We start from the raw sequence: 25657 nt of genomic DNA on the forward strand, positions 1-25657 counted from the left end.
ATTCACAGCATACAATCTGTATTCTGATAGAAGTAGTTTGAGATAACCACCTAGATGTGCTGGTTCCCAAACTTGGCTACATTTTAGAAAGCCTGGAAAACTTAAAAATCACATTGTTCAAGCTGCACTCCAGTAAGCAGCCAAGTTTGAGAACCAATGATACAGAAAACGTGGGAAATGAGCTGCTTTCCAATGATCTATGGATTAAAGGTACACTAACATTTCCTTCCACCATGAGCAGTGAGCTTCCTGAACACTGCTTCACTAAGAATTATTATGGACCTACTTGGTATTTAAGGGAAACGTAGGGGAGAAAGCACAAACCTGAACATATAGAGGGCCAAATATTATCTCAAACTAAATGCCAGAAAATAAAATAAAAATAATAAAGCTTTAAAATTTTATCTCAAAGTTTGTTAGAAATTGATGTTATCAAGAGTCAAGTTCCCACTCCTATGTATCTGAAAAGTAAGAGACGGAGGGAAAATAACAACCCTCAGGCTGGCTTGTGAAGGGTTTTTGTTTGTTTAATACATCTGAAAAGAATGCATATACAAAGAATTGAGACATGAGAAAGCATTGGTTCAACACTAATGAATCTACAAGAATTAGGATTGGGAAGGTGGGAAAGATTACCTCAACATTTTTAAAAATTGGAAACTGCAACCAAAATAAGCTGATAAAATCCCTATTAGCACTTATTAAGAGTCTTCATTAAGACTCTTTCCTTGATTTTTATTAAACTAGAGAGCCTCACCTGGCTGCTCTAGGGTTCCTCATATGCAAAACAGAAATAAGGGGATTCCCCTGACTGGTCCCCATGTTGTTAAGTGTTCTCCCCACCCCCACCCTACCCCCAGCTTCTTAATGAAGCAGGCCTCCATCCTCCTAACTTGAGAGGATGTGAATCATTCCACAGATGTCTGTCTTCTAGCACCACCCCTCGTATTTCCTCTACATACCAGGTCTTCAGCTGCATTCTAGGAACACCATATACTACTGAGCTGCAAATCTATGCTAAGCATATAAGACAATGACTGAGAGGGAAAAAAATTTTTTTAATTACAAACTCAATTCATTTGGTGCATTTCAAAGGTGCAATACTTTTCTTCATTTATCAGTGAAAGAAGTTAGAAATCAACTTCCCAAAAAAAAACAGTGAATGGCAAACAAATGTCCTTGAAAGTCACAGTCACATATAATGCGTCCTAGAAAAGAGGAGGGGCAAGACAGGCTCCACCCACTTTCATAAGTTTCATCAAATACTGGATCTACTCAAGGGTGGAGAGAAAAGGCAACTTTCAAAAAGGAGTATGTTATTAAATGAGGCATTTACTATACTCCTTCCTAAGAGCACCAGATGGGGAACATGTTTTCTAAACTAGATCTAGGAAGTGGAATGTGGAATCAAACCGTCCTCCTCCCCTTAAGGGCTATCCACTGGTTAATGAATTAAAAAAACAAGACTAAAAAACAAACCCCACACACACTCCCCCCCCAAAAAAGAGGAGGAAAAAAAAAAAAACAAAAAAAAACACTAAGATGTCCCAGATGTCTCCAGAGTGGAACCAGGGAGCAGCTTCAACAATTCCAATTAGTCTGTTACAGTCATCCACAAGCATGCCTTGCTTTTAAACCAAAAAAAAAAAAAAAAAAAACTTTTTTTTTTTTGAAACAACAAAACAAAAACTAGTACTAATCACTTTTCTGACAATACACAATTACTCAAAATTAACTAGTACTGGAGGGGAAAGGGGGGCCATACCTATGGGCCTTGTCTCACACGAGTGCATGTGGGTAGGTGCAGGGCATTTGTCATTATTGCAAAAACGAATTTTAATTTTTAATCTTTAGTTTGATTTAAACATTGCTTTTAGTATGATGCCGACACCAGCTGTGCAGAAAGGGCTCTGGAGAGATGTTCATAGCAGCACACACCTGCGGCTCTTCTTCGGTTCTGGAGGCTCCAGGGCAGCCAATATTGCTTCGTCAAATACATTCTTTAGGCCTTTCTGAAAAGGGGTAGAAAGAAAAAATGGGCGGTCTGATTTTCAGTATAATAAAGTTGGAGTTCAAATTTAAAACATTCAAACCCCCAAGAGTTGGCAAAGAAAGAAACATTAAAAACTATCCTGAATCTCAACACAATAATCTCACTTCACCAAGATTTGTCCAAGGCACTGGAAGGACTCAGCAATTCAGGAGCAGAGGAGCAGATATTCATGAGTGAGACAGTGGTCCTTTGAGAAAAAACTTTGTGCAGACCAATGTATGTCACAAGAAGCAAACAAGCACATGTGTCATTTGCTCATTCAATATGAGTTTTGTAATGTGCTGCTAAAACATTTTACATAAAAACAAGGGAAGCAGCTCTGCATTCAAATGAAACAGCTGGATATGAAACAGGACTGAGAGGACGGGCACGGGTCAGTGGCATCCTTATTCTATGGAAGGCACAGGCAAAGAGAGAGAGATTATGGTAGCTGCAAAGATAGTCACTTGGAACTCCCTTTATCCCACCAGTTAGAGTCAAGGAGATTCAAGGGAGCAAAAAAGTGGGTACCTGATACATACGTAAAATTAGAGCCAGTCAGTGCAACAGGAATAAAGCTTCATCAGGCATTTATACAAACAGTTGTATATTTTTAATTTCAAAATTTGAAGGTAACCACAATTGTATATTTCCCTCACAATAAAATCAGAAGCAGGAAAATATAGAGGTGGCAGCTTTACATCTCAACATTAACAAACTGTAAGTCAACTGTTTAAATGGATGCTATTCTTAAAAGATAATGTAACAAATAAACTCATAAAGCAGTAGCAGATACATCAATATCTTCCCCACCCCAGACTGACAAATACTCCACTACAGCACAGACAGCCAAAGCAACAGCAACACAAAGTTTCACTGCACAAAGGAAAACCAGAAAAGAATCCTCCCTTCCCCGTTACACTCTACTAGAAGGTCACCCCTTTTCCATAAGGTTTGTCATGCAATTACAATTAACAATTGATCATAAGAGTAAAATGATGTTTGTGTTACTTTCTCCATCTAGAACTAAGATCTAGAAGTGTTAAAACTCTTGTTATTTTCTCCAAGAGGACGCTCTTAATGCCAGACCAAGTTCCCTTTTGCAATGGTAATCCAAACCAAAAAGCTCTGAGCATCAGGCAACTCAAGCAGCAGAAAGTTAAAACAAGTCCAACTTGACTACTGATCACAAAAAATTTCTATAAGATATTGCATTCTTGATCAAAAACTAATACAGAGGTTGCTCTAAGGTGGTGAGTAAAAAGACGCAGAGGCTTTCAAACAGGATGGTTTTATTCCTTTGTTTTTAAACGATCTTTCTACAGTAGTGGGACAGGAAGCAGCAGCAAAGAAGGGAAGGAGAAAACAGTTTAGAATATACAGCACTTCCTTTTGGGTTGAGTTTCCGGAGGCTCGAGGGCAGCTAGGATAGCCTCATCAAACACATTCTTCAGACCTCTCTACAAGACAGAGGGGAGGAGAGAGAATAGCAGCCAGGTTAGAGGATTAGAAAGACTAGCAGGTACAACAGCAGTCCGGATTAAATGAGCTGAATTCACAGAAGCAATGTGCCTTAAGAAAAATGCTAGAATGTTGATCTTAAGCCCATTATTGGGAGAGTAGATAACTGACGAAAAACTTCACCTCAAGCAAGGTTAACTGAGCAGGAAAGCAATTTTTATTAAAATGCAATACGTTGACCTCTAACACATTTTGGAAATAAATCTATTACATTTTCAGGCTTATGTGAATTCAGTCCCTGAATAACTGAAGGACACAAATAGCAGACTAACAGGCATGCTACGTGTTTCTAGGTTCAATGACATATCTGAATGGGATTAATCAAGATTTCAGAGTAAACTGGTTTTCCAGAACAGAAAGGTTCAGACATTTAAAAAGTGTTAATTGTGCAACAGTACCAACTAGAAGGAGTTTAAAGAACAGACTCTAGAAACAGCATACATTTCAGTTATTCAGCAATGTTATTAGAGCAAGTAACCACCACCCAAGTCATAAGAAAACAAAGAATGGGGTCCTAGAATGAGTTTTAGCAAGCAGTCCAGTGCTTTAAGATGTCTGCATAGGTATCAGAGCATAAAGCATGGAGTGAAAACGAAGACTATTCTCAGATCTTATGGGGATTAAGATACAGAAATACACTTACACCTCAGCCAGAAACTCCAACATGACAGTGTGACTCAGCAGTGGTGGTACTTAGGACCCAGGTCTACAGACTCACCTAAACTCACCTAAATCTGAAGCCACAAGTTTACCACCCAAGGTTGTTTCACATGTTCTTTAGTTTGATCAGTTTGATCCCAAGTAAGTATGTCCTAGAAGTCCCAGAACACAGCTCCAACTGTTAAGTGCCAACCCCAGACCACCCCAAGTGTTCCCACCTCCATCCCGTCCCCATCCATGACATCCCACAGGACTGATACCCACACGTCACGTTAGATACAAAATAAATCAAAAACAGCAGTAAATTACTTAAAAGCAGCAAATGTTAAAAAGCTTTCTTCTTTCTACATCATTTACAAAGTAGAAATGCCATATAAAAATTTAAATTCCTCTGCAATTCTTTCTACACATCTAGGAACCAACTCTGGCAGTCAAATATAAAAGGAAGGAAGGAATACAGAAAGGGAAATATACTTTATAAGAAAAAAAAAAGAGGAGGAGGACCATTAGAAACTGGAGTGTATCCCTTAACAAGAAGGAATTCCTTTCTTGCTTACAGTGGACAAAGATCAACAAATGCTCTATGAAACAAAACTAATATTTGCTTGACCACCACCTGTTTATATTAACGATTTTAGTTTTAGAGGAATCAACAAACAGAATCTGTAAGCCTAAAAGTTCTAGCTCCCAAACACAACCACAGACCCCATTTTCTAACTTCCCCTCTTTTGACTTCTCCATACTTCAAACTCTGGTAAGAAAAATGTACCTGCTAAGACCTTTTAAACTTCATACTCTCTACAAACTGATTTACTGTATACACCTGATACTGTAAAAATCTTACATTAAAAGCATCCAATTATCTAAAGCACCACGAGTAACCTAAAAGTGAACCCACAGGGCCTATGCGTCTTCCCTCAAAGTAACCCATATCTAGAGAACAGAGGTATGCATCAGAAGCACACAGAATGAGTGTCTAACATGGACATCAGTGTTTCACACATGACCTTCACTGTCTCCCCCAATATACACACACAGGCACACTTTTCTGGGAATGTTACTAAAACACAGAGAGAAGCACCAGGCATTTTTTTAAACTCTCAAAACAGTGCTGTGCATGGGAAGATATAAAATCTTCTAAACTTCTAAATAACTGCTTTTATAATAGCACTGAACTGCCCAAAAAAACTAGGATTAGAAGATTATATTTAAATCATCTGATATTAGGCCTCAAAGTTATTCTGGGAATATCCCAGTCAAGCATAAAATTTTATCTTTAAATATCCAACCAAGTACTAAACTGATTATTAAATTATGCACTAGGACCTATAAACTAAATACCTAGTGCATATATAATAAGTAATCATATATGCCATTTATCCTACTATACGTGTAGTTAAGAATCCAAGTGTTTTTTAGAAACACAATAAAAATGAACAATTACCTGAAAACGTAAGCATAAATATAATGAGTTTAATATAATTATTAGAAATCTCCACCCTTCAATCTTGCCCTATTAGGCATGTCTGCTCACCGTTCAAAGTTCAAAGCACCAGTACCAGTAGAACGTGAGACTTTTGTGCTAATTATTTCCATCATTTTTTCCTTTGCCTCCAGAACAGTACTCAAAGGACGGAATCAGCGATATCATGAAGGTGAAAAAGTTTAAACCATATACATCAGTTACAAGTCCCTTCCAAATACCCTAACATTGCTTCCTATCTTCAAAATCTGAGTTTCCCATCAAACTACAAAAGGAGTTCCAATTAAATCACTCAAAAATGGTCAGAATGCATGAGGAAGAAATACTTGCAAAAACATAGGAATAGAAACACTATATAAAGCATGCTTGAGAACTGCGGCAGAAATAGCCATGGCTGCCTTCTTTGACATGGAAGTCTCAATTATTATGACTAATTCCCTATTCTGGTTGAACTGCCCAAGAAACAGTATAGTATCAATTGTCTGAATTGGCAAGAAAAGATCAGACATATTTAGATGAAAATTTAAGTGTCTAGAAAAAAAAAATCATTCACATCCTCTCTTGCAAGTCTGTGCTTATCTGAACCTTTCCTGTAAGGTTTTTGTTTTCACACAACCCTGACCACTATAAATCATTCAGTACAACACAAGATCTTACCAACACAAGGAGTTTAGGAACTAATAATATTCTCCAAACAACACAGAGGCCTCCAACAAAAGAATATACAATATGAAGCTGTTCATATTCTTGCTGGGCATCTTTGAGCACTGCTGATCACTGTTAGAAATAACTCCCATATCCTAATGCTCTAATAAATGACTCGACCATAAATATGCATGGGGTTTCATGTCATCCTTACCTGTGTAAGCGCAGAACACTCCACATACTTGACAGCCTTCAGGTCACGGGCCAGCTTTTCAGCAGTCTCTGGAGTGATAGGCTTCTGTTTGTTCTTGGCAAGTTTCTCAATAGTAGAAGGGTCATCTCTGAGATCAATTTGAGTCCCAACAAGCAAGAAAGGAGTCTTTGGACAGTGGTGAGTTATCTCAGGCACCCACTACAAAAAGGTATTTTAAAATACACCTTTGTTATTCAACAAGCCTCTAATGCTATTTATAACAGGTCAGTAGAAATTTTGAGATGACCTTCTTAGGGCAAGAATACCTGATCAGCTTACCTTTTCTTTCACATTTTCAAATGAAGATGGAGAGACCACTGAAAAACAGACTAGAAATACATCTGTTTGTGGATAACTCAGCGGTCGTAATCTGTCATAATCTTCTTGCCCTAGAAAAACGAAAAATATTGGAGAGAATTCAGCAACTGAATCTTGGTGTCCTCAAAGCGTTACAAGTATGCTAGTCATTACTCAAAAAGCAACTTACTTATCTAATAAAATGTATGGCTTTGTAATATAATATGTAAGCAATATTCTCAATCAGCTAATTCTACAAACTTCAAGCATTCAGAACAGCAATGAATTTACTATTATCTTATTTGCTTTTACTACTAGTTTGCGGTGTTCAATCTTGGGGTCCATTAGAAACCCAATAATAAATGTAATAATAAACTTTTGCTACAAAAATGGTTAAAAATAAATCCTTGTAATCCCAGCACTTTCGGAGGCCAAGACAGGCTGATCACCCTAGGTCAGGAATTCGAGACCAGCCTGGCCAACAGAGTGAAGCCCCATCTCTACTAAAAATATAAAAATTAGCTGGGTGTGATGGTGCACCTCTGTAATCCCAGCTACTTGGGAGGCTGAGGCAGAAGAATTGCGTGAATCCAGAAGGCGGAGGTTGCAGTGAGCCGAGATGGTGTCATAGTACTCCAGTCTGGGCAACAGAGCAAGACTCCATCTTAGATACGGTAAAGAAACAATTACAGTGAAATCATCTAAATTTCACTGTGTCATCTCAGTGAAACCCAGATGACAAAACCCACTGCCCATCGTGACTACAAACACAGGTTCACATATTTAGTTAATGCGTGTATGTAAGACCAGTATCTGAAACTGATAAAGCCTAGAAAGAAAATTTAGCAAGAATTTAGCAAGAATTAATGGATACTCAAAACAACAAAAATACTTAGAATTAACTTAATCAGAGGCAAAAGACTTGGACAACAAAAATTTCAAAACTGCTGAAAGAAATTAAAGAAGACATAAATAAATGGAAACATCCCACGTTCATGAATTGGAAGACTTAATATTGCTGACATGTCAACATTATCCAAAGCAACCTACAGATTCAATGCAATCCCTATCAAAATCCCAGCAAGGGATCCCAAATAGCCCAAATAATCTTGAAAAAGAAGATTAAAGCTGAAGGACTCCCACATCCTGATCTCAAAACTTAGTACAAGGTTACAATAATCAAAACAGTGTATTAGCATAGGGAGATATATAAGACAGTGGAATAGACTAGAGAACCCAGAAATAAACCCTTACATATATGGGCAAATAATTTTTTTTTTCTTTTTTAGACAGAGTCTCACTCTCTTATCACCCAGGCTGGAGTGCAGTGGCACAATCTCGGCTCACTGCAACCTCCGCCTCCCCAGTTCAAGAGACTCTCCTGTCTCTGCCTCCTGAGTAGCTGGGACTATAGGCACACACCACCACGCCCGGCCAGTTTTTGTATTTTTAGTAGAGATGGGGTTTCACCATCTTGGCCAGGCTGGTCTTAAACTTCTGACCTCAGGTGATCTGCCCACCTCAGCCTCCCAAAGTGCTAGGATTACAGGTGTGAGCCACCATGCCTAGCCTAGGTCAAATAATTTTTGATAAGGGTGCCAAGACCATTCAGTGGTAAAAGGACTCTGATGGTGCTGAGAAAATGACATATTCACATGCAAAAGACAAAGATGGAATCTTACCTAACACTATATACAAAAATTAACTCAAAATGGATAAAAGGTCTAAATGTTAGACCTAAAACTTTAAAACTCCCAGAAAATACAGGGCAAAAGATTCAGTTGGACTTGGCAATAATTTGTTTGGATATCATACCAAACCAACCAAAACACAGAAAAACTTCATGAAATTGTAAAAATTTTACACATCAGAAGATAGTATCAACAGAATAAAAACGAAACCCACAAAATAGGAAAAAACATTTGCAAATCGTATATGTGATAAGAGATTAATACTTAGAATCCACAGAGAACTCCTAAAACTTAACCAAAAAAAAAAATCCCAATTCAAAAATGGGCAAAGAATTTGATTAAACAAACAGACCTTTCTCCAAAGAAGATATATGGCCATAAGACGTTCAACATCACTAATCATTAAGGAAATGCAAATCTAAACCACAAATAGATACCACCTCACACTAATTAGGATGGCTACAAAAAAAAACAGAAAATAAGTGTCAAAGATAAGAATGTGACTATACCAAGCCCCCGTGTACTGTTGGTAGGAATATAAAATAGGACAGCCACTGTCGAAAACAATATGGAGGTTCCTCAAAAAAATTAAAAATAGAATTACCACATGATCCAACAATTCCACTTCTGGGTATATACCCCTAAAGAAATGAAAGCAGGGTCTCAACAAGGTATTTGTATATCTCAACAAGGTATTTGTATACCCATGTTGATAGCAACATTATTCAAAAGAGCTAAGACATGGAAGCAATTCATAGCACCGGTATTAAAACTGGAACCCAAACATCCATCAACTTGTTAATGGATAAACAAAATTGTGATATATTCATAGAACAGAATATCATTCAGCAATCAAAAGAAACAACTACCAATACACACAACATGGACAACTCTCACAAACATTATGCTAAGTAAAAACAGTCAAACACAAAAGACTACATATTGTATGGTTCCATTTATATGAAACCCTAGAAAAGCCAAACAGTGGAAACAAAGAAAGCAGATCAGTGGTTGCCCGGAACCAGGTCAAAGGACAGGGCTGACTGCAAAAGGGAACCCAGAAATAAACACTCACATATATGGTCAAATAATTTTTGATAAGGGTGCCAAGACCATTCAATGGTAAAAGGACTCACCACGGAAAATTTGAAGGGTGATAAAAATGTTACACATGTTATTACGGTGGAGAGTCAGCAAAATGCATCACACCAAACACTTAAAACAATTTTTTTCTTTTTTTTTTTAAAGACGGAGTCTCACTCTGTCACCCAGGATGGAGGGCAGTGGCAGAATCTCGGCTCACTGCAACCTCCGCCCCCTGGGTTCAAGGAATTCTCCAGTCTCAATTCCCAAGTAGCTGGGACTTAACAGGCATACACCACTACATTCGGCTAATTTTTGTATTTTTAGTAGAGATGGGGTTTCACTATACTGGCCAGGCTGGTCTCAAACTCCTGACCTCAGGTGAACTGCCTGTCTCAGCCTCCCAAAGTGCTGCGATTACAGGTGTGAGCTACCGCACCTGGCCTTAAATTGATTTTTATTGTGCTACACATCAATAAAGCTTTAAAAAGTACTTGCCAGAAAATGTAAAGCCTTACAAAAAATAAACTTTGAAATCTGAAAATATTAATTTTCAACCACAAGTAGCCATAAATTACCTTTTCTCACCAGGCGTGGTGATTCACACCTATAATCCCAGCACTTTGGGAGACTGAGGCGGGCGGATCACCTGAGGTCAGAAGTTCGAGACCAGCCTGACCAACATGGAGAAACCCCATCTCTACTAAAATACAAAAAAAATTAGCCGGGTGTGGTGGCGCATGCCTAGGGGTGAAGTAATCGCAGCTACTCGGGAGGGTGAGGCAGAAGAATCACTTGAACCCAGGAGGTTGAGGTTGCGGTGAGCCGAGATTGCACCACTGTACTCCAGCCTGGGCAACAAGAGCAAAACTCGGTCTCAACAACAACAACAAAAATCTTTTCTCTGTGCCTTTGGACACAAATGAACACAGAAGAAAATCCCTCATTTATCAAGAGATTAAGGGTCACTGTTTTCTCTATTTTCCAAGTTTAATATACAATTACTTCTATAATTTTAATGTATTAAAATTTTCTCTAAACTTTATTGTCTCTCCATTTCATGTTCTCAATTAAATCCAAACAGTTCCTCATGGTACACAGTATAACAGATTCCATGAGTGCAACAAGTTAGATTGGAAACAGTAACAAAGAGTAACTCAAACAAAGCAGAAAGTTTAGAATTCCTACGTTCTAAAGATATTCTAAAGGATATCTTTCTGAGATTTTCCTCTGGCTAACTGAGCTGACAATAAGACGGCACATCAAGAAAAGTCAGAAATTAAGATGTGCAGCTACTCTTGAAAACAAGAAATAGCACTGAGGAATTAGGTACATTTGAGGAAGAAAGTAATTTGTTCTTACAATTTGGATAGTTGATAAACGTCAATACTGTGAGCAGATAACAGTTCACTCTCAAATTATTTTCAGATACAGTTTAAAATAAGCTATCGTAAGAAACTAAACATGTTATTAGACACATAAACTGAATACGCTTTCAAATATCAGAGAGTGATAATAATAAATACTGTAAATGGCTTACGACCTTACAACCTTAGGCATATTTAGCAAACTCCAGGCTTTAAAACAGAGTAGGTAGGGGTGAAGGGAGAGAATCAGTGGGTATGATTCCTATGAATTCATTCCCTTAGTCCCTCCCCAACCACTAATACAGTCCCCAATTCTCTGCAAGGTGCACACATCAGGATTTTAGTTCAGTTTGGAGCTTGTATAATGCACTCTAGTCTCACTCTACTTCATCTACTACGCTGTTCACCCAGGGTACTCCAAACTCCTATTTGCCAATCCAGGTCTGGGACTGCTCCTTGGTCAAGCATCGACGATCATTATATTCAATCCTGCTAACTAATAACAAAAGGCAAGTACTCTGCTCATGTGCTAGTTTCTCAAAATGTCCACAAGAGACAGACAACTAGCAACTATTAAAAATCAAAACAGTATAAAAGACATTAAGTTTTCACCTGCAGTATCAAAAAGTCCAAGAGTATATGGTTCTCCACCAATCATAACTGTGACTGCATAGTTGTCAAAAACCTAAAAACAAAAAAATACAACACTGTTAGTGTGCAAGGAGAGTTAAAATGGGACAGAACAACTCTTAAGCTAAGGCAGTGTTTCCTTGCTAAGACTTAATCGTCCCTTAGTCCATTCATCATCCTTATATAACCAATCTTGGCCGGGCGCGGTGGCTCAAGCCTGTAATCCCAGCACTTTGGGAGGCCGAGATGGGCGGATCACGAGGTCAGGAGATCGAGACCATCCTGGCTAACACGGTGAAACCCCGTCTCTACTAAAAAATACAAAAAACTAGCCGGGCGAGGTGACGGGCGCCTGTAGTCCCAGCTACTCGGGAGGCTGAGGCAGGAGAATGGCGTAAACCCGCGAGGCGGAGCTTGCAGTGAGCTGAGATCTGGTCACTGCACTCCAGCCCGGGCAACAGAGCGAGACTCTGTCTCAAAAAAAACAAAATAAAAAAATATATATAAAAAATAACCAATCTTGCCAACCAAGTACCTTGTGTGAGCTAAATGGTTCCTGGAAAAAGACAAAGAATATGTTCTGAGATTTCTGCTCTACCACAGCAGCCTGGATAAAGAGCCAGAGAAGGCTTAGAGGTGGCACAGGAGCAGAGTCCTCTAGCTACACAAAATGAACCTGTTCAAGTCTGAAACTTTTGAAACAGTGGTCTACCTCAACATTCAATCTGATTCCTAAGAAATTATTTCTTCATAGACCATTTTCTTTTCATCTAGAAATAAAATCTCCTAGATCTATGACCTTTCTCCCTTTCAGAGTCCTAGAAAAGATGAGCCTTGTTACAAACAAGCCCATTTGAGAGAAATAACGGTTCCCTCAAAGTACTCAAAGTGTCCAAGAAAAGGCTGACAGATTATTTGCTGGGATTTTTTTTTTTTTTTTTTTTTTTTTTTTGAGACAGAGTCTCACTGAGTCACCCAGGCTGCAGTGCAATGACATGCTCTCTCAGCTCACTGCAACCTCTGCCTCCTGGGATCAAGCAATTCTCCACACCTAAGCCTCCTGAGTAGCTGAGACTACGGGTGCATGCCACCACACCCAGCTAATTTTTGTATTTTTAGTAGAGACGGGGTTTCACTATGTTGGCCAGGCTGGTCTCAAACTCCTGACCTCATGATCCGCCTGCCTCGGCCTCCCAAAGTCCTGGAATTACAGGTGTGAGCCACTGCGACTGGCTAGCTGGGAATTTTATGAGTAAAATTCATGTTATTGGGCACAAACTGCATGACCCGAGACATCTTCTTTAACAAGATGCTTAATATGTAAATAGACCATAAAACCCTTATCAAATTCAGTCTAACATATGCTAATATTGGTTGTACTAAGTTATTTGTGAAAATGGGAGGTTTAACATTGCTAAATGGGAAAAGACCCAACACAAATTCTAGAGTCTTTAGAATTAATTTACAATAGAAAAGCAATGCTTTCACATACAACTATAATCTGTCAATTTACAATAAAAATTTTAAAATTAAATGATACATATAAAAAGAAAAGCAAAGCTTTCCAACTAGGAGAAGAATGCCACATTTTAAGACCAGCCCTACTTAACCTTTGGGTACCTACTCTGATTTTCGGATTTATGTTTTAACAGATTGCTCAAGAGCTTATTTAAATGTAAAGAAAAAGAGAAGCAAGGGCATGAGGGAGATGTGCTTTCTTTGTTCTTGTTTTTAAGAACGGACTTTCCTCATTTAAGTGGTTAAGCTCTCAAATACGTAACTTTCTTAAATCGCACTTAAGAGACTCAAAAACAACCCTCCTTTACTGTATTGTTCATATCCAAAACCAGACTAAGAATCAGAAAAGCTGGCTTCCATTCCAAAGTCTACTTTCCCTAGTGTAATTACACTAAGTAATTAAAGTCAGACTTCTAAGTCTCATCCCTAAATTGGGCCTGAGTACTCTCATCCGTAAGAGATGGATAAGACAATGTGTATTGTCCCATCCAACTCTGAATTTCCATTACTCTAGAAACGGCAAGCCCCAATTTATAGATGGGAACTAAAATGCATTTTACACCAAATCCATTTCCATATTAACTTCAACAGGTACCATGAAAACATTATTTGTGCCTCATGGTCCATTCATTTACCTAAATTGGCTCATTTAAAATTTTATTCTACTACTCTTCCTTCTACCTTATCACTTTTCCAGAGATGTACACACAAACATACATATAAAAAACCCACAAGCCCACTTAAAATACAACACCAGAAGATCAAAGTCATAAAAGACTCAGAAATTATGTTTACAAGTAAATAACTTCAATGGAAACTAAAACAGAAAAACTCTGATAGCTGTCCTCACTCTGAAACAAGATTCATGTACCTCTAAACGTCCCCTGTAAGTCCACTGAACCTCACAACATCTTCCATTTATCTTGTCTCCAAATGGGCCAATTCAAAATATCAATGTGACTTTAGTGTTTAATAATACCTTCAAATTCTCCCCCCTTCAAAATAAACAACTTTACTTATTTTTGAGACAGGGTCTCACTACCTTTCACAAATGAGTGTTACTCTAACTCTTGTCTCTCTCTCTCTCACTTCAATATTTTTGTTATTCCCACCTTCCTTCTACCATTCCAAAGAGTTGATTTAAAAAACAGTTGTGGGGTCGGGCATGGTGGCTCATGCCTGTAATCCCAGCACTTTGGGAGGTCGAGGCGGGTGGATCATTTGAGGTCAGGAGTTTGAGACCAGCCTGGCCAACATGGTAAAACCCTGTTTCTACTAAAAACACAAAAATTAGCTGGGCGTGGTGGCGGGCACCTGTAATCCCAGCTACTCAGAAGGCTGAGGCAGGAGAATCGCCTGAACCCAGGAAGCGGAGGGTGCTGCAAGCCGAGATTGCACCACTGCACTCCAGATAGAAGGGTCGATAGAGACTCCGTCTCAGGGAAAAAAAAAAAAAAAGCTGTGGGGGGTGACCCCCAAAGGTTTCTGTTGGTATTCTCATAACATAACAGGTCTTCTCTTCTCTGCCCCTAACAACCAGTTTGGAGCTCCATTACTGCTAAGAGAATAGTTCCACAAGAAAAGTGGAGAGATATACTACTTTCTCTCAAGTTACAGGACCCCAAATGGTATCCCAGGAGACCTCCAAGTACTGTTCAATAACTGGTCAAAATATTAAAAAAAAAAAAAAAAAGTCACCTCATTCCAAGATGTAGGGCATACTCCACCAAATTGAGATCACCACTCGTTAGAATCTTGTCTACTGGAGTTTTGCCTCCCAGCACTTCTTGTAAACCCTTGTGTCACCCCTTCTGACTTTCCACTGATTTTTCAGCTGTTTAATTTTAAAGTGTATATAATTTACCCATGAGAAGTCAAGATCTTTAAAAACAGGAAACAAAGGCAGAAAACAGAAAAAAATTCAGTACACACAGAGAAAGAATTTTCAAAAGGGTATCAAATTTTACATTTTACTAACAGAAAGAAGCCTTTATACTTACAGTTGGTACATATTCCGATGGAAATTTGTTTGTTGTGTAGGATATCAGGAGACATGTTTTACCAACAGCACCATCGCCCACAACAACACACTTAATTGTCTGCATTGCTGAAATAGTTTTGTATCCACTTTAAATATTTCAAATCTGATGTTGACCTGCAAAAAGATTAAAGACATTTGTTTATTTATGCTTATATATGTATTATTTTTCCTCACTTAGCAACAGGTTAAGGCACTCAGAGCAAGAAAAGAACTGGCACAATTATGGCTAAAAGAACCCAATAAGAGAAACAATGACTTGCTATAAGTTACAATAACAAATAAGGTTCATTTCTAAGTTTCTGATCCCTGGCTGTTTCAACTTCTTAAGTGTTATTTTAGAAGGTCCCAACTGGTGTGATAAACAGCAAATTTCTTTTTATAATGAAAGAGAAGAGGCTGTATCAGAGAAAATTCCACACACTGTACTAAATATTCTTTTGTGAAAGCTGTTCTTCGGTTACACATGCACACACACCTGTATGTATGCATGTATGTGAACCAGACTGTAATACAAAGGCCACCGCTTTAAAGAATGGTTCATTATCCACCTTACTCATCCTTACTCAGGCTCTGACCAACAAGCAGCAGAGCCTCACACGAATTATATGAGTAATGTGAGGAACTGAACAAAGAACAGGGTGATCGCTGTCCTCAGCAGCTGTTTTAGCACCAGAATGCCTAGTCCAAAACCTACATTTTTATAATGAAAAGTCAGATTGCTCTAAAGCATACTGACTTATAAACAGATACTATAGCTTCTCTTACTAGAGTCCTCCTCAATTTTAAGAAGCTATCAATTACAAGTACCAAAGAGTCATTAATTTGAGAAGCTTTTTTTCATTTAAACATCTCTAAAGTCAGAATGTATCTTTATTGAGTCTCTTACAATCATTATCAGCCACTTTTCCCCCACATTTTGACTTCTATGAAATTGGAATCTTAGATTCAATGAAATATTTTAACAGTTTTCTGAAAGAATAAAAAGAAATACCACCCAATATATACCTAAATTTTAAGATTTATTTATATGTAAATTAATTTAAATTATAATCCTAAAAGGGTTATAATTAAACATAAAAATACAGAACCACCTAACTCTTGGTCAGATGCCACCATGCTCCTATAGCACCATTCACAACAATTAATCATAACAATTTATAAATGCCTATAAATGAATCCCTGTAAATGAACCTATAGTACCTCAAGCACCACTATACTTCTAGCACTGAGCACTTCTAGACTGGCACACCGCGAGTTGTTGAATGGATGCAAAAATCACGAAACAAAAGAACATGAAACTACACTAGTGTGAGTAACCTACAGGAAATACACACTCTCCCGTTCCTCATCAAAATTATCTGCAGTATATTTTTCTTTTTTTTAAACAGGGTTTTACTCCCATCCCCCAAGCTGGAGTGCGGTGGCACAACCTCAGCTCACTGCAACCTCCACTTCCCAGACTCAAGCAATCCTCCCACCTTGGCCTCCCAAGTAGCTAGAACCACAAACACATGCCACCATGCCTGGCTGGGTTTTTGTTTTGTATTGGTTTTGGTTTTTTTAAGAGATGGGGTCTCACCGTTACCCAGGCTGGTCTTGAATTCCTTGGCTCAAGCAATCCACTTACCTTCGCCTCCCAAAGTCCCAAAGTGCTGGGATTACATGCATGAGCCACTGCAGCCAGCCATATTTATCTTTCTTTATTCAACTTCCTTTTATATCTCCTTTTTCCTTCTCCTTTCCCTTTTATGCACTAAGAAGCACCCATACTAATACAGCATTAAAGGTTAACAACCCTGATCCCTAAGATCAATTACTGGTTAAATCTAAAAGCACTCTCAAATAATAATAGGAAGCAGCAAACACTTAAACAGCATTTACTAAGTGCCATGTACTGTTCAAAACATGTTACACATATTCACACATTTCACCCTCCCAAAAAGCCTATGATGTGCTATATTATCCCTATTTTACAAGCAAGAAGAGTGAAGCTCAGCAAGTAAGCAAGCCAAGGCTATTCAGCCAGTAAGTGGCAGAACTGTAATTTAAACCCAGTCTGACTCTCCAGTCCCTGCTTGTTTTTTGTTTTGTTTTTGCGTGCATGCGTGTGTGTGTGTGTGTGTGTGTGTGTGTGTGTGTGTGTTTGTGAGAGAGAGAGAGAGAGAGACTCACTATATGGCCCAGGCTGGAGTGCAGTGGCATGATCTCTGCTCACTGAAACCTCTGCCTCCCGGGTTCAAGCGATTCTCGTGCCTCAGCCTCCAGGGCAGCTGGGATTACAGGCGCCCGCCACCACGACTGGATAATTTTTGTATTTTTAATAGAGACAGGGTTTCATCATGTTGGCCAGGCTGGTCTTGAACTCCTGACCTCAACTAATCCAACTGTCTGGGCCCCCCAAAGTGCTAGGATTATAGGTGTGAGCCACCGTGCCCAACCTCAAGTCCCTGCTCTTACTAAACATTACATTACACTACACTGTCTGAGAAGTGACATTAATCAAAACAAATATAATCTGTGCTAGTGGAGTGATGAGTATATATCCATGAGTTACCAGCAATGCAAAGAGGAAAGCAAAAATAAAGAAGAGGAAGCAAAAAACAGGGGCCAAGCTCATTTCCTGTTTTCCACCCTGCACATAACTACTGAATTTCATTGGGAGAAGGGAGTAAGATAAGAGTTTGCTCTTCCCCTTTCTATTTATCTACAAATCTTCCACTTGTTAGACTTCTCAACCTGACTGCTCAGCAATTTGTTACAAACTGGTTGGTTGTGAGTCCCCTGTTAAGCCTGGGTTCTGGAGTCAGAGTGGCTCTACCACACTCTAGCTATTCAACCTCTGTGTTATTCATCCTCTGTGTAGCTTGGTTTCCCCTTCTCTAAAAATGAAAACAGTACTACCTTTCTCATAAGGTAAACTAAGATAATACATGTAAAGAACTTGCAACAGTGCTTGGTATACAGTACATGCTTAGTAAATGTTAATTATTAGTCTTCAACAACTAATGGTACCTTTAAGTCAATATAAGGAATTTTAAAACAGCAACAATTTGCAAACTTCTTAGAAACTCATAACAACTTTTATCGCCAAGATAATTACAGTACAGTCAGCCTTCCATCTACACAGATGCAGAACCCACAGATACAGACGGCTAACCGTACTATGTCATTTTATATAAGAAACTTGAAGGCCGGGCGCGATGGCTCAAGCCTGTAATCCCAGCACTTTGGGAGGCCGAGACGGGCGGATCACGAGGTCAGGAGATCGAGACCATCCTGACTAACACGGTGAAACCCCGTCTCTACTAAAAAATACAAAAAACTAGCCGAGCGAGGTAGCGGCGCCTGTGATCCCAGCTACTTGGGAGGCTGAGGCAGGAGAATGACGTGAACCCGGGAGGCGGAGCTTGCAGTGAGCTGAGATCCGGCCACTGCACTCCAGCCCGGGCAACAGAGCGAGACTCTGTCTCAAAAAAAAAAAAAAAGAAACTTGAGCATTCCAGGATTGTTGTATCCTTGGAGAGCTCTGGAATCAATCCCCTGTGATATCAAGGGACGATTATACTAATTGTTCTCAGTACAAATGTAGTCAAATGTAGAGTTACCATTACAAAGATGGTCATTTCAGAGTCAAGTTCTAATTAAGACTATTCTGCAAAGCATTTGGCATGTATTAACAATTGTTTCATGTGTTAAATAGAACTATAGAAGGCTACCGTAGTAGACTAATCTCCTGCACTAGGCCCCAAGTGGCCAGACTAAAAATCAAAATGGAGTCACTCATGCTAAAGTTTCACATCACTAAACTTAAATTTAGTTGTTATCTGACCTTCTGAGAAACAGGAGAGATGACAGCCAGTTTTCCAAACAGGCCACTTTCAATCTTCAATTGGAATGATAATGAAGTTCCCTCTGCTTTAACCCTTACACAAAAAAAGCAGCCTGAAGTAACCTGATATTAACTAATCAGTTATTTTTCTGTTGTTCTGTCTTCTCCCTGTACCTGCCTTACAAGAAAGGTAGCTTTGAAACAACTAATAGGCCCTTTGTTCTTTGCTTCCCCTTTTCTCAGCTCTTCTGTCTATTAAGCCAACCTCTTGTGCTCAGTTCCTTCGAACACTTACTCTGTTTTGTGGAATGAAGCACTGCTGAATTCTAAAATCACAATAAAGCCAAGGGAGATTTAAATTTGTTGTAGTTTTGCCCTTTAACACACGTATTAAAAGCACAGTGGCTCACCTGTAATCCTTGCACTTTGGGAGGCCAAAGTGGGAAGATCACTTGAGCTCAGACATGTTCATATACCCTACGTTAACTTCCTATTGAAATAATGTCAAACCACTATGGCAGCAAAGAGGCCACATACATAGGAACAATTACCATTCTGCTAACCAGAAAATTTATTCTGCGCCAAGTGCAGTGCCTCACACCTGTAATCCCAGCACTCTGGGAGGCCGAGGCAGGCAGATCACAAAGTCAGGAGATGAAGACCATTCTGGCCAACACCGTGAAACCCCATCTCTACTAAAAATACAAAAAATTAGCTGGGCGTGGTGGCACATGCCTGTAGTCCCAGCTACTCAGGAGCCTGAGGCAGGAGAATCGCTTCAACCCAGCAGGTGGAGGCGCACTGCAGTGAGCCAAGATAGCGCCATTGCACTCCAGCCTGGGCGACAGAATGGTCTCAAAAAAAAAAAAGAAAAAAAAGAAAGAAAGGAAAGTTATTTTGCACCAATAACTGAATCCTACCTCTTTTTAACATTGAAGTTCATTTGTACCACAACTTAGAATTGGAGTTGGGCAACTTACAGCATAAAAAATGATTTTGCAGGGTCAGGCATGGTGGCTCACACCTGTAATCCCAGCACTTTGGGAAGGCAAGGTGGGGAGACTGCTTGAACCCAGGAGTGTGGGACCAGCCTGGGAAACAGAGTGAGACCCCATCTCTACAAAAATAAAAAATTAGCTGGGTGAAGTGGCACACACCTGTAGTCCCAGTTACCAGGGAGGCTGAAGTGGGAGGATTGCTTGAGTCCAAGGCTGCAGTTGGCTATGATTGTGCCACTGCCCTCCAGCCTGGGTGACAGAGCAAGACCCTGTCTCAAATCTTTTTTTAAATGATTCTGCCAATCATAAGGAAATAAAATTGTGAAATAAGGTATATCTTCCTTCTTTCCTTCCTGGCATCTACCCCCCCAATACCCGTATCTTCCAGGTTTTTATTTTTCTCTTTTCTTTTTTTCTTTTGGAGACAGAGCCTTGCTCTGTCACCCAGGCTGGAGCGCAATGGCGCGATCTTGGCTCACTGCAACCTCCGCCTCCCGGGTCCAAGCGATTCTCCTGCCTCAGCCTCCCAAGTAGCTGGGACTACAGGCATGCACCACCACGTCTGGCTAATTTTTGTACTTTTTTTAGTAGAGACTGGGTCTCGCCATGTTGGCCAGGCTGGTCTCGAAATCCTGACCTCAGGTGATCCACCCGCCTTGGCCTCCCAAGTGCTGGGATTATAGGCGCGAGCCACCACACCTGACTCTCTTCTAGGTTCTTAACACTAGGGGAATCCTAATATCCTTTGAGAACCTCAGAGCTACAGCGCCTGAAATTTTAAGTCCATGAGCTATAGCTTTTAAAAGGCTATGGAACCCCCTCTATGGTATCATTATGATTGGCTGGCTGCCATCTAAACTCCACCAGACAATCCCCGAGCAAACGATCTGCATGGAGGAAGGGGAGACTCCCAGCTACAAATGCCCTATTTTCCCATGCCCGTTCATTCTAGGCACAAACATACAGCAATCTTAAGATCTGAGATTAAATACTTGCTAATAAGTTTTACAAAAAACTTATGTTCTCAATCAGATTACACCCCTTATAAAAAACTATGTCAAGTATTAATAGTAACTGTGAATAAAAGGCAAGCCAGATTTTTGGTAATACACTGTGGCAATATTTAGTATCCGTCCTCAATTCCTAGCAGAGAGCTCCTAAAATCCCTAGGAATTTCCTGAGTGATGAGTGTCTTTTGTTTTTCATAACAAATTCACACCTGAATTTATGCTAATAAAGTGACAGGGTGGCAGTGGAAGGCATGCGAGGAAGCCTCAGGATGGGGCTGGTCACCAGAAAGACCAAGTGACTAGAGGGATGTAACTTTCAGCCCCATGCACCAACCTCCAGAGCGGGGAGGAGGGCTGGAAACTGAGCTCTATGAAAACTCCAAAACAGGAGATTTGGAGCGCTTCCAGGTCTGTGAACATTTCAAGGTGAGGGGAAAGCAGGTCCTGGGAGGGCAACACTTGAAGCCCTCCCCATCCACAACCATGCCCTATATATCTCTTCCATTTGGCTGTTCGTGAGTTGTACCCTTTATGACAAAGGCATAAAGGTAAGTAAAATGTTTTCCTGAGTTCTGTGAGTCATTCTATCTAATAATCAAACCTAAGAAGAGCCATGGGAATCCCAAAATTAGTAGTCTACTAGGCAGAGGTGTAGGTAGCCTAGGCACTGCATTTGTAGCTGCTGCCTAAAGTGAGGGCGGTCTTGCAAGACTGAGCCCCCCTTAAACTGTGGGGTGGGAGTATCAGAATGAAACTGTTAGTAAACTGTTAGCATCAGAACTGAATTTTCTTTTTCTGACACCACATTCACTCTAATCCAAAGCACACTAAAAGTAAAGTTGTCTTCATGTGAAATACATTTGCCCCTGAAGTAACCCATTTTCATACTTAGGATACAAGAAAGAAGAGGCACTACAGGAATCAAGAGAATGACTCAATTTCACAATCTTCCTTATCAGTTCAACAGAAGAACTAGTCTGGTTGTGGGATTAAACAGAATAAAATCAGACCTAGTTGTCTCTCCTGTCAAATCCAGCCACTTTGGAAAATACAACTTATATAATCTTCTGCTGTAAGTTATAGTAGCATATCTAATGTACAATTTTTTAAACATCTGCCCATGCATGTGATTTTTAGGCAACCAAAAGTACTCAAACCACAGGAATGTATTCCATGCATTCACATGTATGCAGGTGTGCTAACAACTGTCTTGTTTGCTTCTATATCACGGAAGATATGTAACAAAAAGCATACAGCTGGCCTTATATGTTTGTTAGAAATGCTTGTTCTGGCCAGGCGCGATGGCTCACACCTGTAATCCCAGCACTTTGGGAGGCCGAGGCGGGTGGATCACAAAGTCAGGAGATCGAGACCATTCTGGCTAACACGGTGAAGCCCCATCTCTACTAAAAATACAAAAAATTAGCCAGGCATGGTGGCGGGTGCCTGTAGTCCCAGCTACTCGGGAGGCTGAGGCAGAAGAATAGGGTGAACCCGGGAGGCGGAGCTTGCAGTGAACTGAGATCACTCCACTGTACTGCAGCCTGGGCGACAAAGCGAGACTCCGTCTCAAAAAAAAATAGAAATGCTTGTTCCTCGGTGCCGTAAAGAAATAGCATTTGAACATTAATTTTCTCAGCAAGGCCATTTATATCTTCTGCAGAAAGGGTACACTTGCCAGTAGTTTTGCCATGAAAGTACACCACACAAAGGAGACAGGGTCATTTATAACCTGATGTGTCTATCCTACTGCTGTGTCCGGTTTTTATTGGCTGGAACGGGATCTCACATTTTGTATTTGTCCTGACAGGCTAGCAACTTACAACTTTTAAAAAGAGGCAAAGGCAGCCAGGCACAGTGGCTCACGCCTGTAATTCCAGCACTTTGGGAGGCTGAGGCAGGCGGATCGTGAGGTCAGGAGATCAAGACCATCCTGGCTAACATGGTGAAACCCCGTCTCTACTAAAAATACAAAAAAATAAGCCGGGCATGGTGGTGGGCGCCCGTAGTCCCAGCTACCCAGGAGGCTGAGGCAGGAGAATGGCGTGAAACTGGGAGGCGGAGCTTGTAGTGAGCCAAGATCGTGCCACTGCACTCCAGCCTGGGTGACAGATGGAGACTCATCTCAAAAAAAAAAAAAAAAAAGAGGCAGAGGAGAACAAAAGAAGGAGGAAGTAACTTATGGAATGCTGAGAAAGGCAAAAACACCTTCCAATAAGGAAGAGGAACAGGCTATGACCTGATGCTTGCTTGGACCAGTATAAGCATGCCAGCGCAAATATTTAGGCTAAATTGTGGGAGCTAAGAACATAAAGTACACTGACTTATTTATTACGGCTAGCAGATATTAAAGAATGTTAGCACAGGTCTTTGAATAAATTTTGCTTTTAAGAGAAGTCACTATTTATTTCAAATTAGATGGCGGGGGGAGTCTTTGAAGAGGAATCTCTACTTTACCTCTTACATATTCAACTAAGAGTACAACATTGCTTAGACAATCCTACCCAGAGGCTGGGCACAAGGCTCACGCGTATAACCCCAGCACTTTTAGAGGGGCCAAGACAGGTGGATTGCTTGAGGCCAAGAGTTAGAGACCAACCTAGGCAACATGGCAAAACTGCATCTCTACCAAAAATACAAATATTAGCTGGGCACGGTGGCATGCGCCTGTGGTCCCAGCTACTTGGGAAGTTGAGGATCACCTGAGCCCAGGAGATGGAGGTTTCAAGTAAGGCAAGATTATGCCACTGCACTCCAGCCTGGGCAACACAGAGAGATGCTATCTCAAAATAAAAAACAAAAAATAAAAAAAAAAGTTCTACCAAGGCTGGGTGTGGCGGCTCACGCCTGTAATCCCAACATTTTGGGAGGCCAAGGCAGGAGGATCACGTGAGCCCAGGAAGTCACCAGTTTGGGCTACATGGCAAAACCCCATCTCTACAAAAAATACAACAACAACAAAAATAGTGGTGGCATGTGCCTGCAGTCCCAGCTACTGGGGAGGCTGAGGTGAGAGATCACCTGAGCTGGGAAGGTCAAGGCTACAGTGAGCTGTAGTCACACCACTGCACTCCAGCCTGGGTAACAGAGGAAGACCCTATCTCGGCCAGGAGTGGTGGCTTGCACCCGTAATCCCAGCACTTTGGGAGGCTGAGGCAGGCGGATCACTTGAGGTCAGGCGTTCAATATCAACCTGGCCAACATGGTGAAACCTGGTCTCTACCAAAAATACAAAAATTTTCCAGGTGTGAAGGTGCTCACCTGTAGTCCCAGCTATCTGGGAGGGTGAGGCAGAATTGTTTGAACCCAGGAGGCAGAGGTTGCAGTGAGCCGTGATAGTGTCACTGCACTCCAGCCTGGGGACAGAGTGAGACTTCGTCTCAAAAAAAATAAAATAAAATGGAGATTACAATAAAATTTTTCCTCAAAATATTCAAGACTTATAGATTTACTCATTCATTCAACAAGCCTTTACTAAGCACCTACCATGTGCCAAGCTTTGTCCTATATGTAGGCATACCCCACAATTCGCATAACGAAGTTCACGCCCTCTTGGAGCAACAATTCCAGTGGGGTACACAGACAATAAAAAAGCATCACAGTCCTTCAATAACACTATCAACTGACATCCTCACATGTAACTTTCTCATTCTAGTCTCTTAACTAAGAAACAGCAGGTGGCCAGAACACAGCACAAGCTGAAGCCAGCATGGCACCGGAGCACAAGACCAAGTTCTCCAAGAACCTGCTGCACATGAAGTTCATGCAAAGAGGGTTGGACTCAGAAACTAGGAAATGACTAGAAGAGGAAGATAATAAAATTAGTTAAGAGCACTGGTACTCAGATTTGCCAGAGCTTAATAAAAGTAAAGAATTTCCTAACAGAAGAGGAGCATCTCTTGTTATGTGAAGATCATTTCTATGGAAGGAATGTCATTCATCAGATTTACTCCTGAGGTTGAGAAATTAATGCTTCAGATGAATACTAAGAACAAAGCAGATATTGAAGATGGAACAGTGGAATTTTATGTGTCAGATGAAGAAGAAATGGCTAGAAGAAAGGGCTAGAAAATGAGACCTTGGTGGGGACAACAGGAAAAATGTTTGCCAAAAAGGGAGATCAAGCCAACGATGAAGACAATGAAAATGGAGATCTACAACCAATTAAAGCAAAGAAAATGTTCTTAAAGCCCCATGATCAAAATAGACACCTTAACAGATGGCTCAGAGATGCCTTGAGAAAGTTAGCAGCATGTTTTGTAACTAGTCCTAATGGTGCCTCTATAGTTATTAACACTGTAACGTTTATTTGTAAAGACATGTATAGGCCGGGCGCGGTGGCTCAAGCCTGTAATCCCAGCACTTTGGGAGGCCGAGATGGGCGGATCACGAGGTCAGGAGATCGAGACCATCCTGGCTAACACAGTGAAACGCCGTCTCTACTAAAAAATACAAAAAACTAGCTGGGCGAGGTGGCGGGCGCCTGTAGTCCCAGCTACTCGGGAGGCTGAGGCAGGAGAATGGCGTAAACCCGGGAGGCGGAGCTTGCAGTGAGCTGAGATCCGGCCCCTGCACTCCAGCCTGGGCAACAGAGCGAGA

The 25657-nt window shown here is 40.5% G+C and overlaps 1 protein-coding gene and 1 pseudogene across 1 annotated transcript in view; one reads left to right on the top strand and one right to left on the bottom strand.

The window, feature by feature from the left end:
* Nucleotides 1-506: 506 nt before the first annotated feature.
* Nucleotides 507-25657, bottom strand: part of CDC42 (cell division cycle 42) — a 41890-nt gene continuing 16739 nt past the window's right edge. Inside the window, exons 2-6 of the mRNA XM_023219724.3 lie at nt 15181-15335; nt 11645-11717; nt 6874-6983; nt 6556-6753; nt 507-2012 (exon numbers count right to left, since the gene is read on the bottom strand). Of these exons, the coding sequence (XP_023075492.1) occupies nt 1923-2012; nt 6556-6753; nt 6874-6983; nt 11645-11717; nt 15181-15285 (576 nt within the window). The 5' untranslated portion in view covers nt 15286-15335 and the 3' untranslated portion in view covers nt 507-1922. The remainder of the gene's footprint in view (nt 2013-6555; nt 6754-6873; nt 6984-11644; nt 11718-15180; nt 15336-25657) is intronic.
* LOC111547533 overlaps nt 24687-25657 on the top strand; it is a 10123-nt pseudogene continuing 9152 nt past the window's right edge.

This window comes from Piliocolobus tephrosceles, chromosome 1, assembly GCF_002776525.5.
Source record: "Piliocolobus tephrosceles isolate RC106 chromosome 1, ASM277652v3, whole genome shotgun sequence".
In the NCBI taxonomy this organism is placed as follows: Eukaryota; Metazoa; Chordata; class Mammalia; order Primates; family Cercopithecidae; genus Piliocolobus; species Piliocolobus tephrosceles.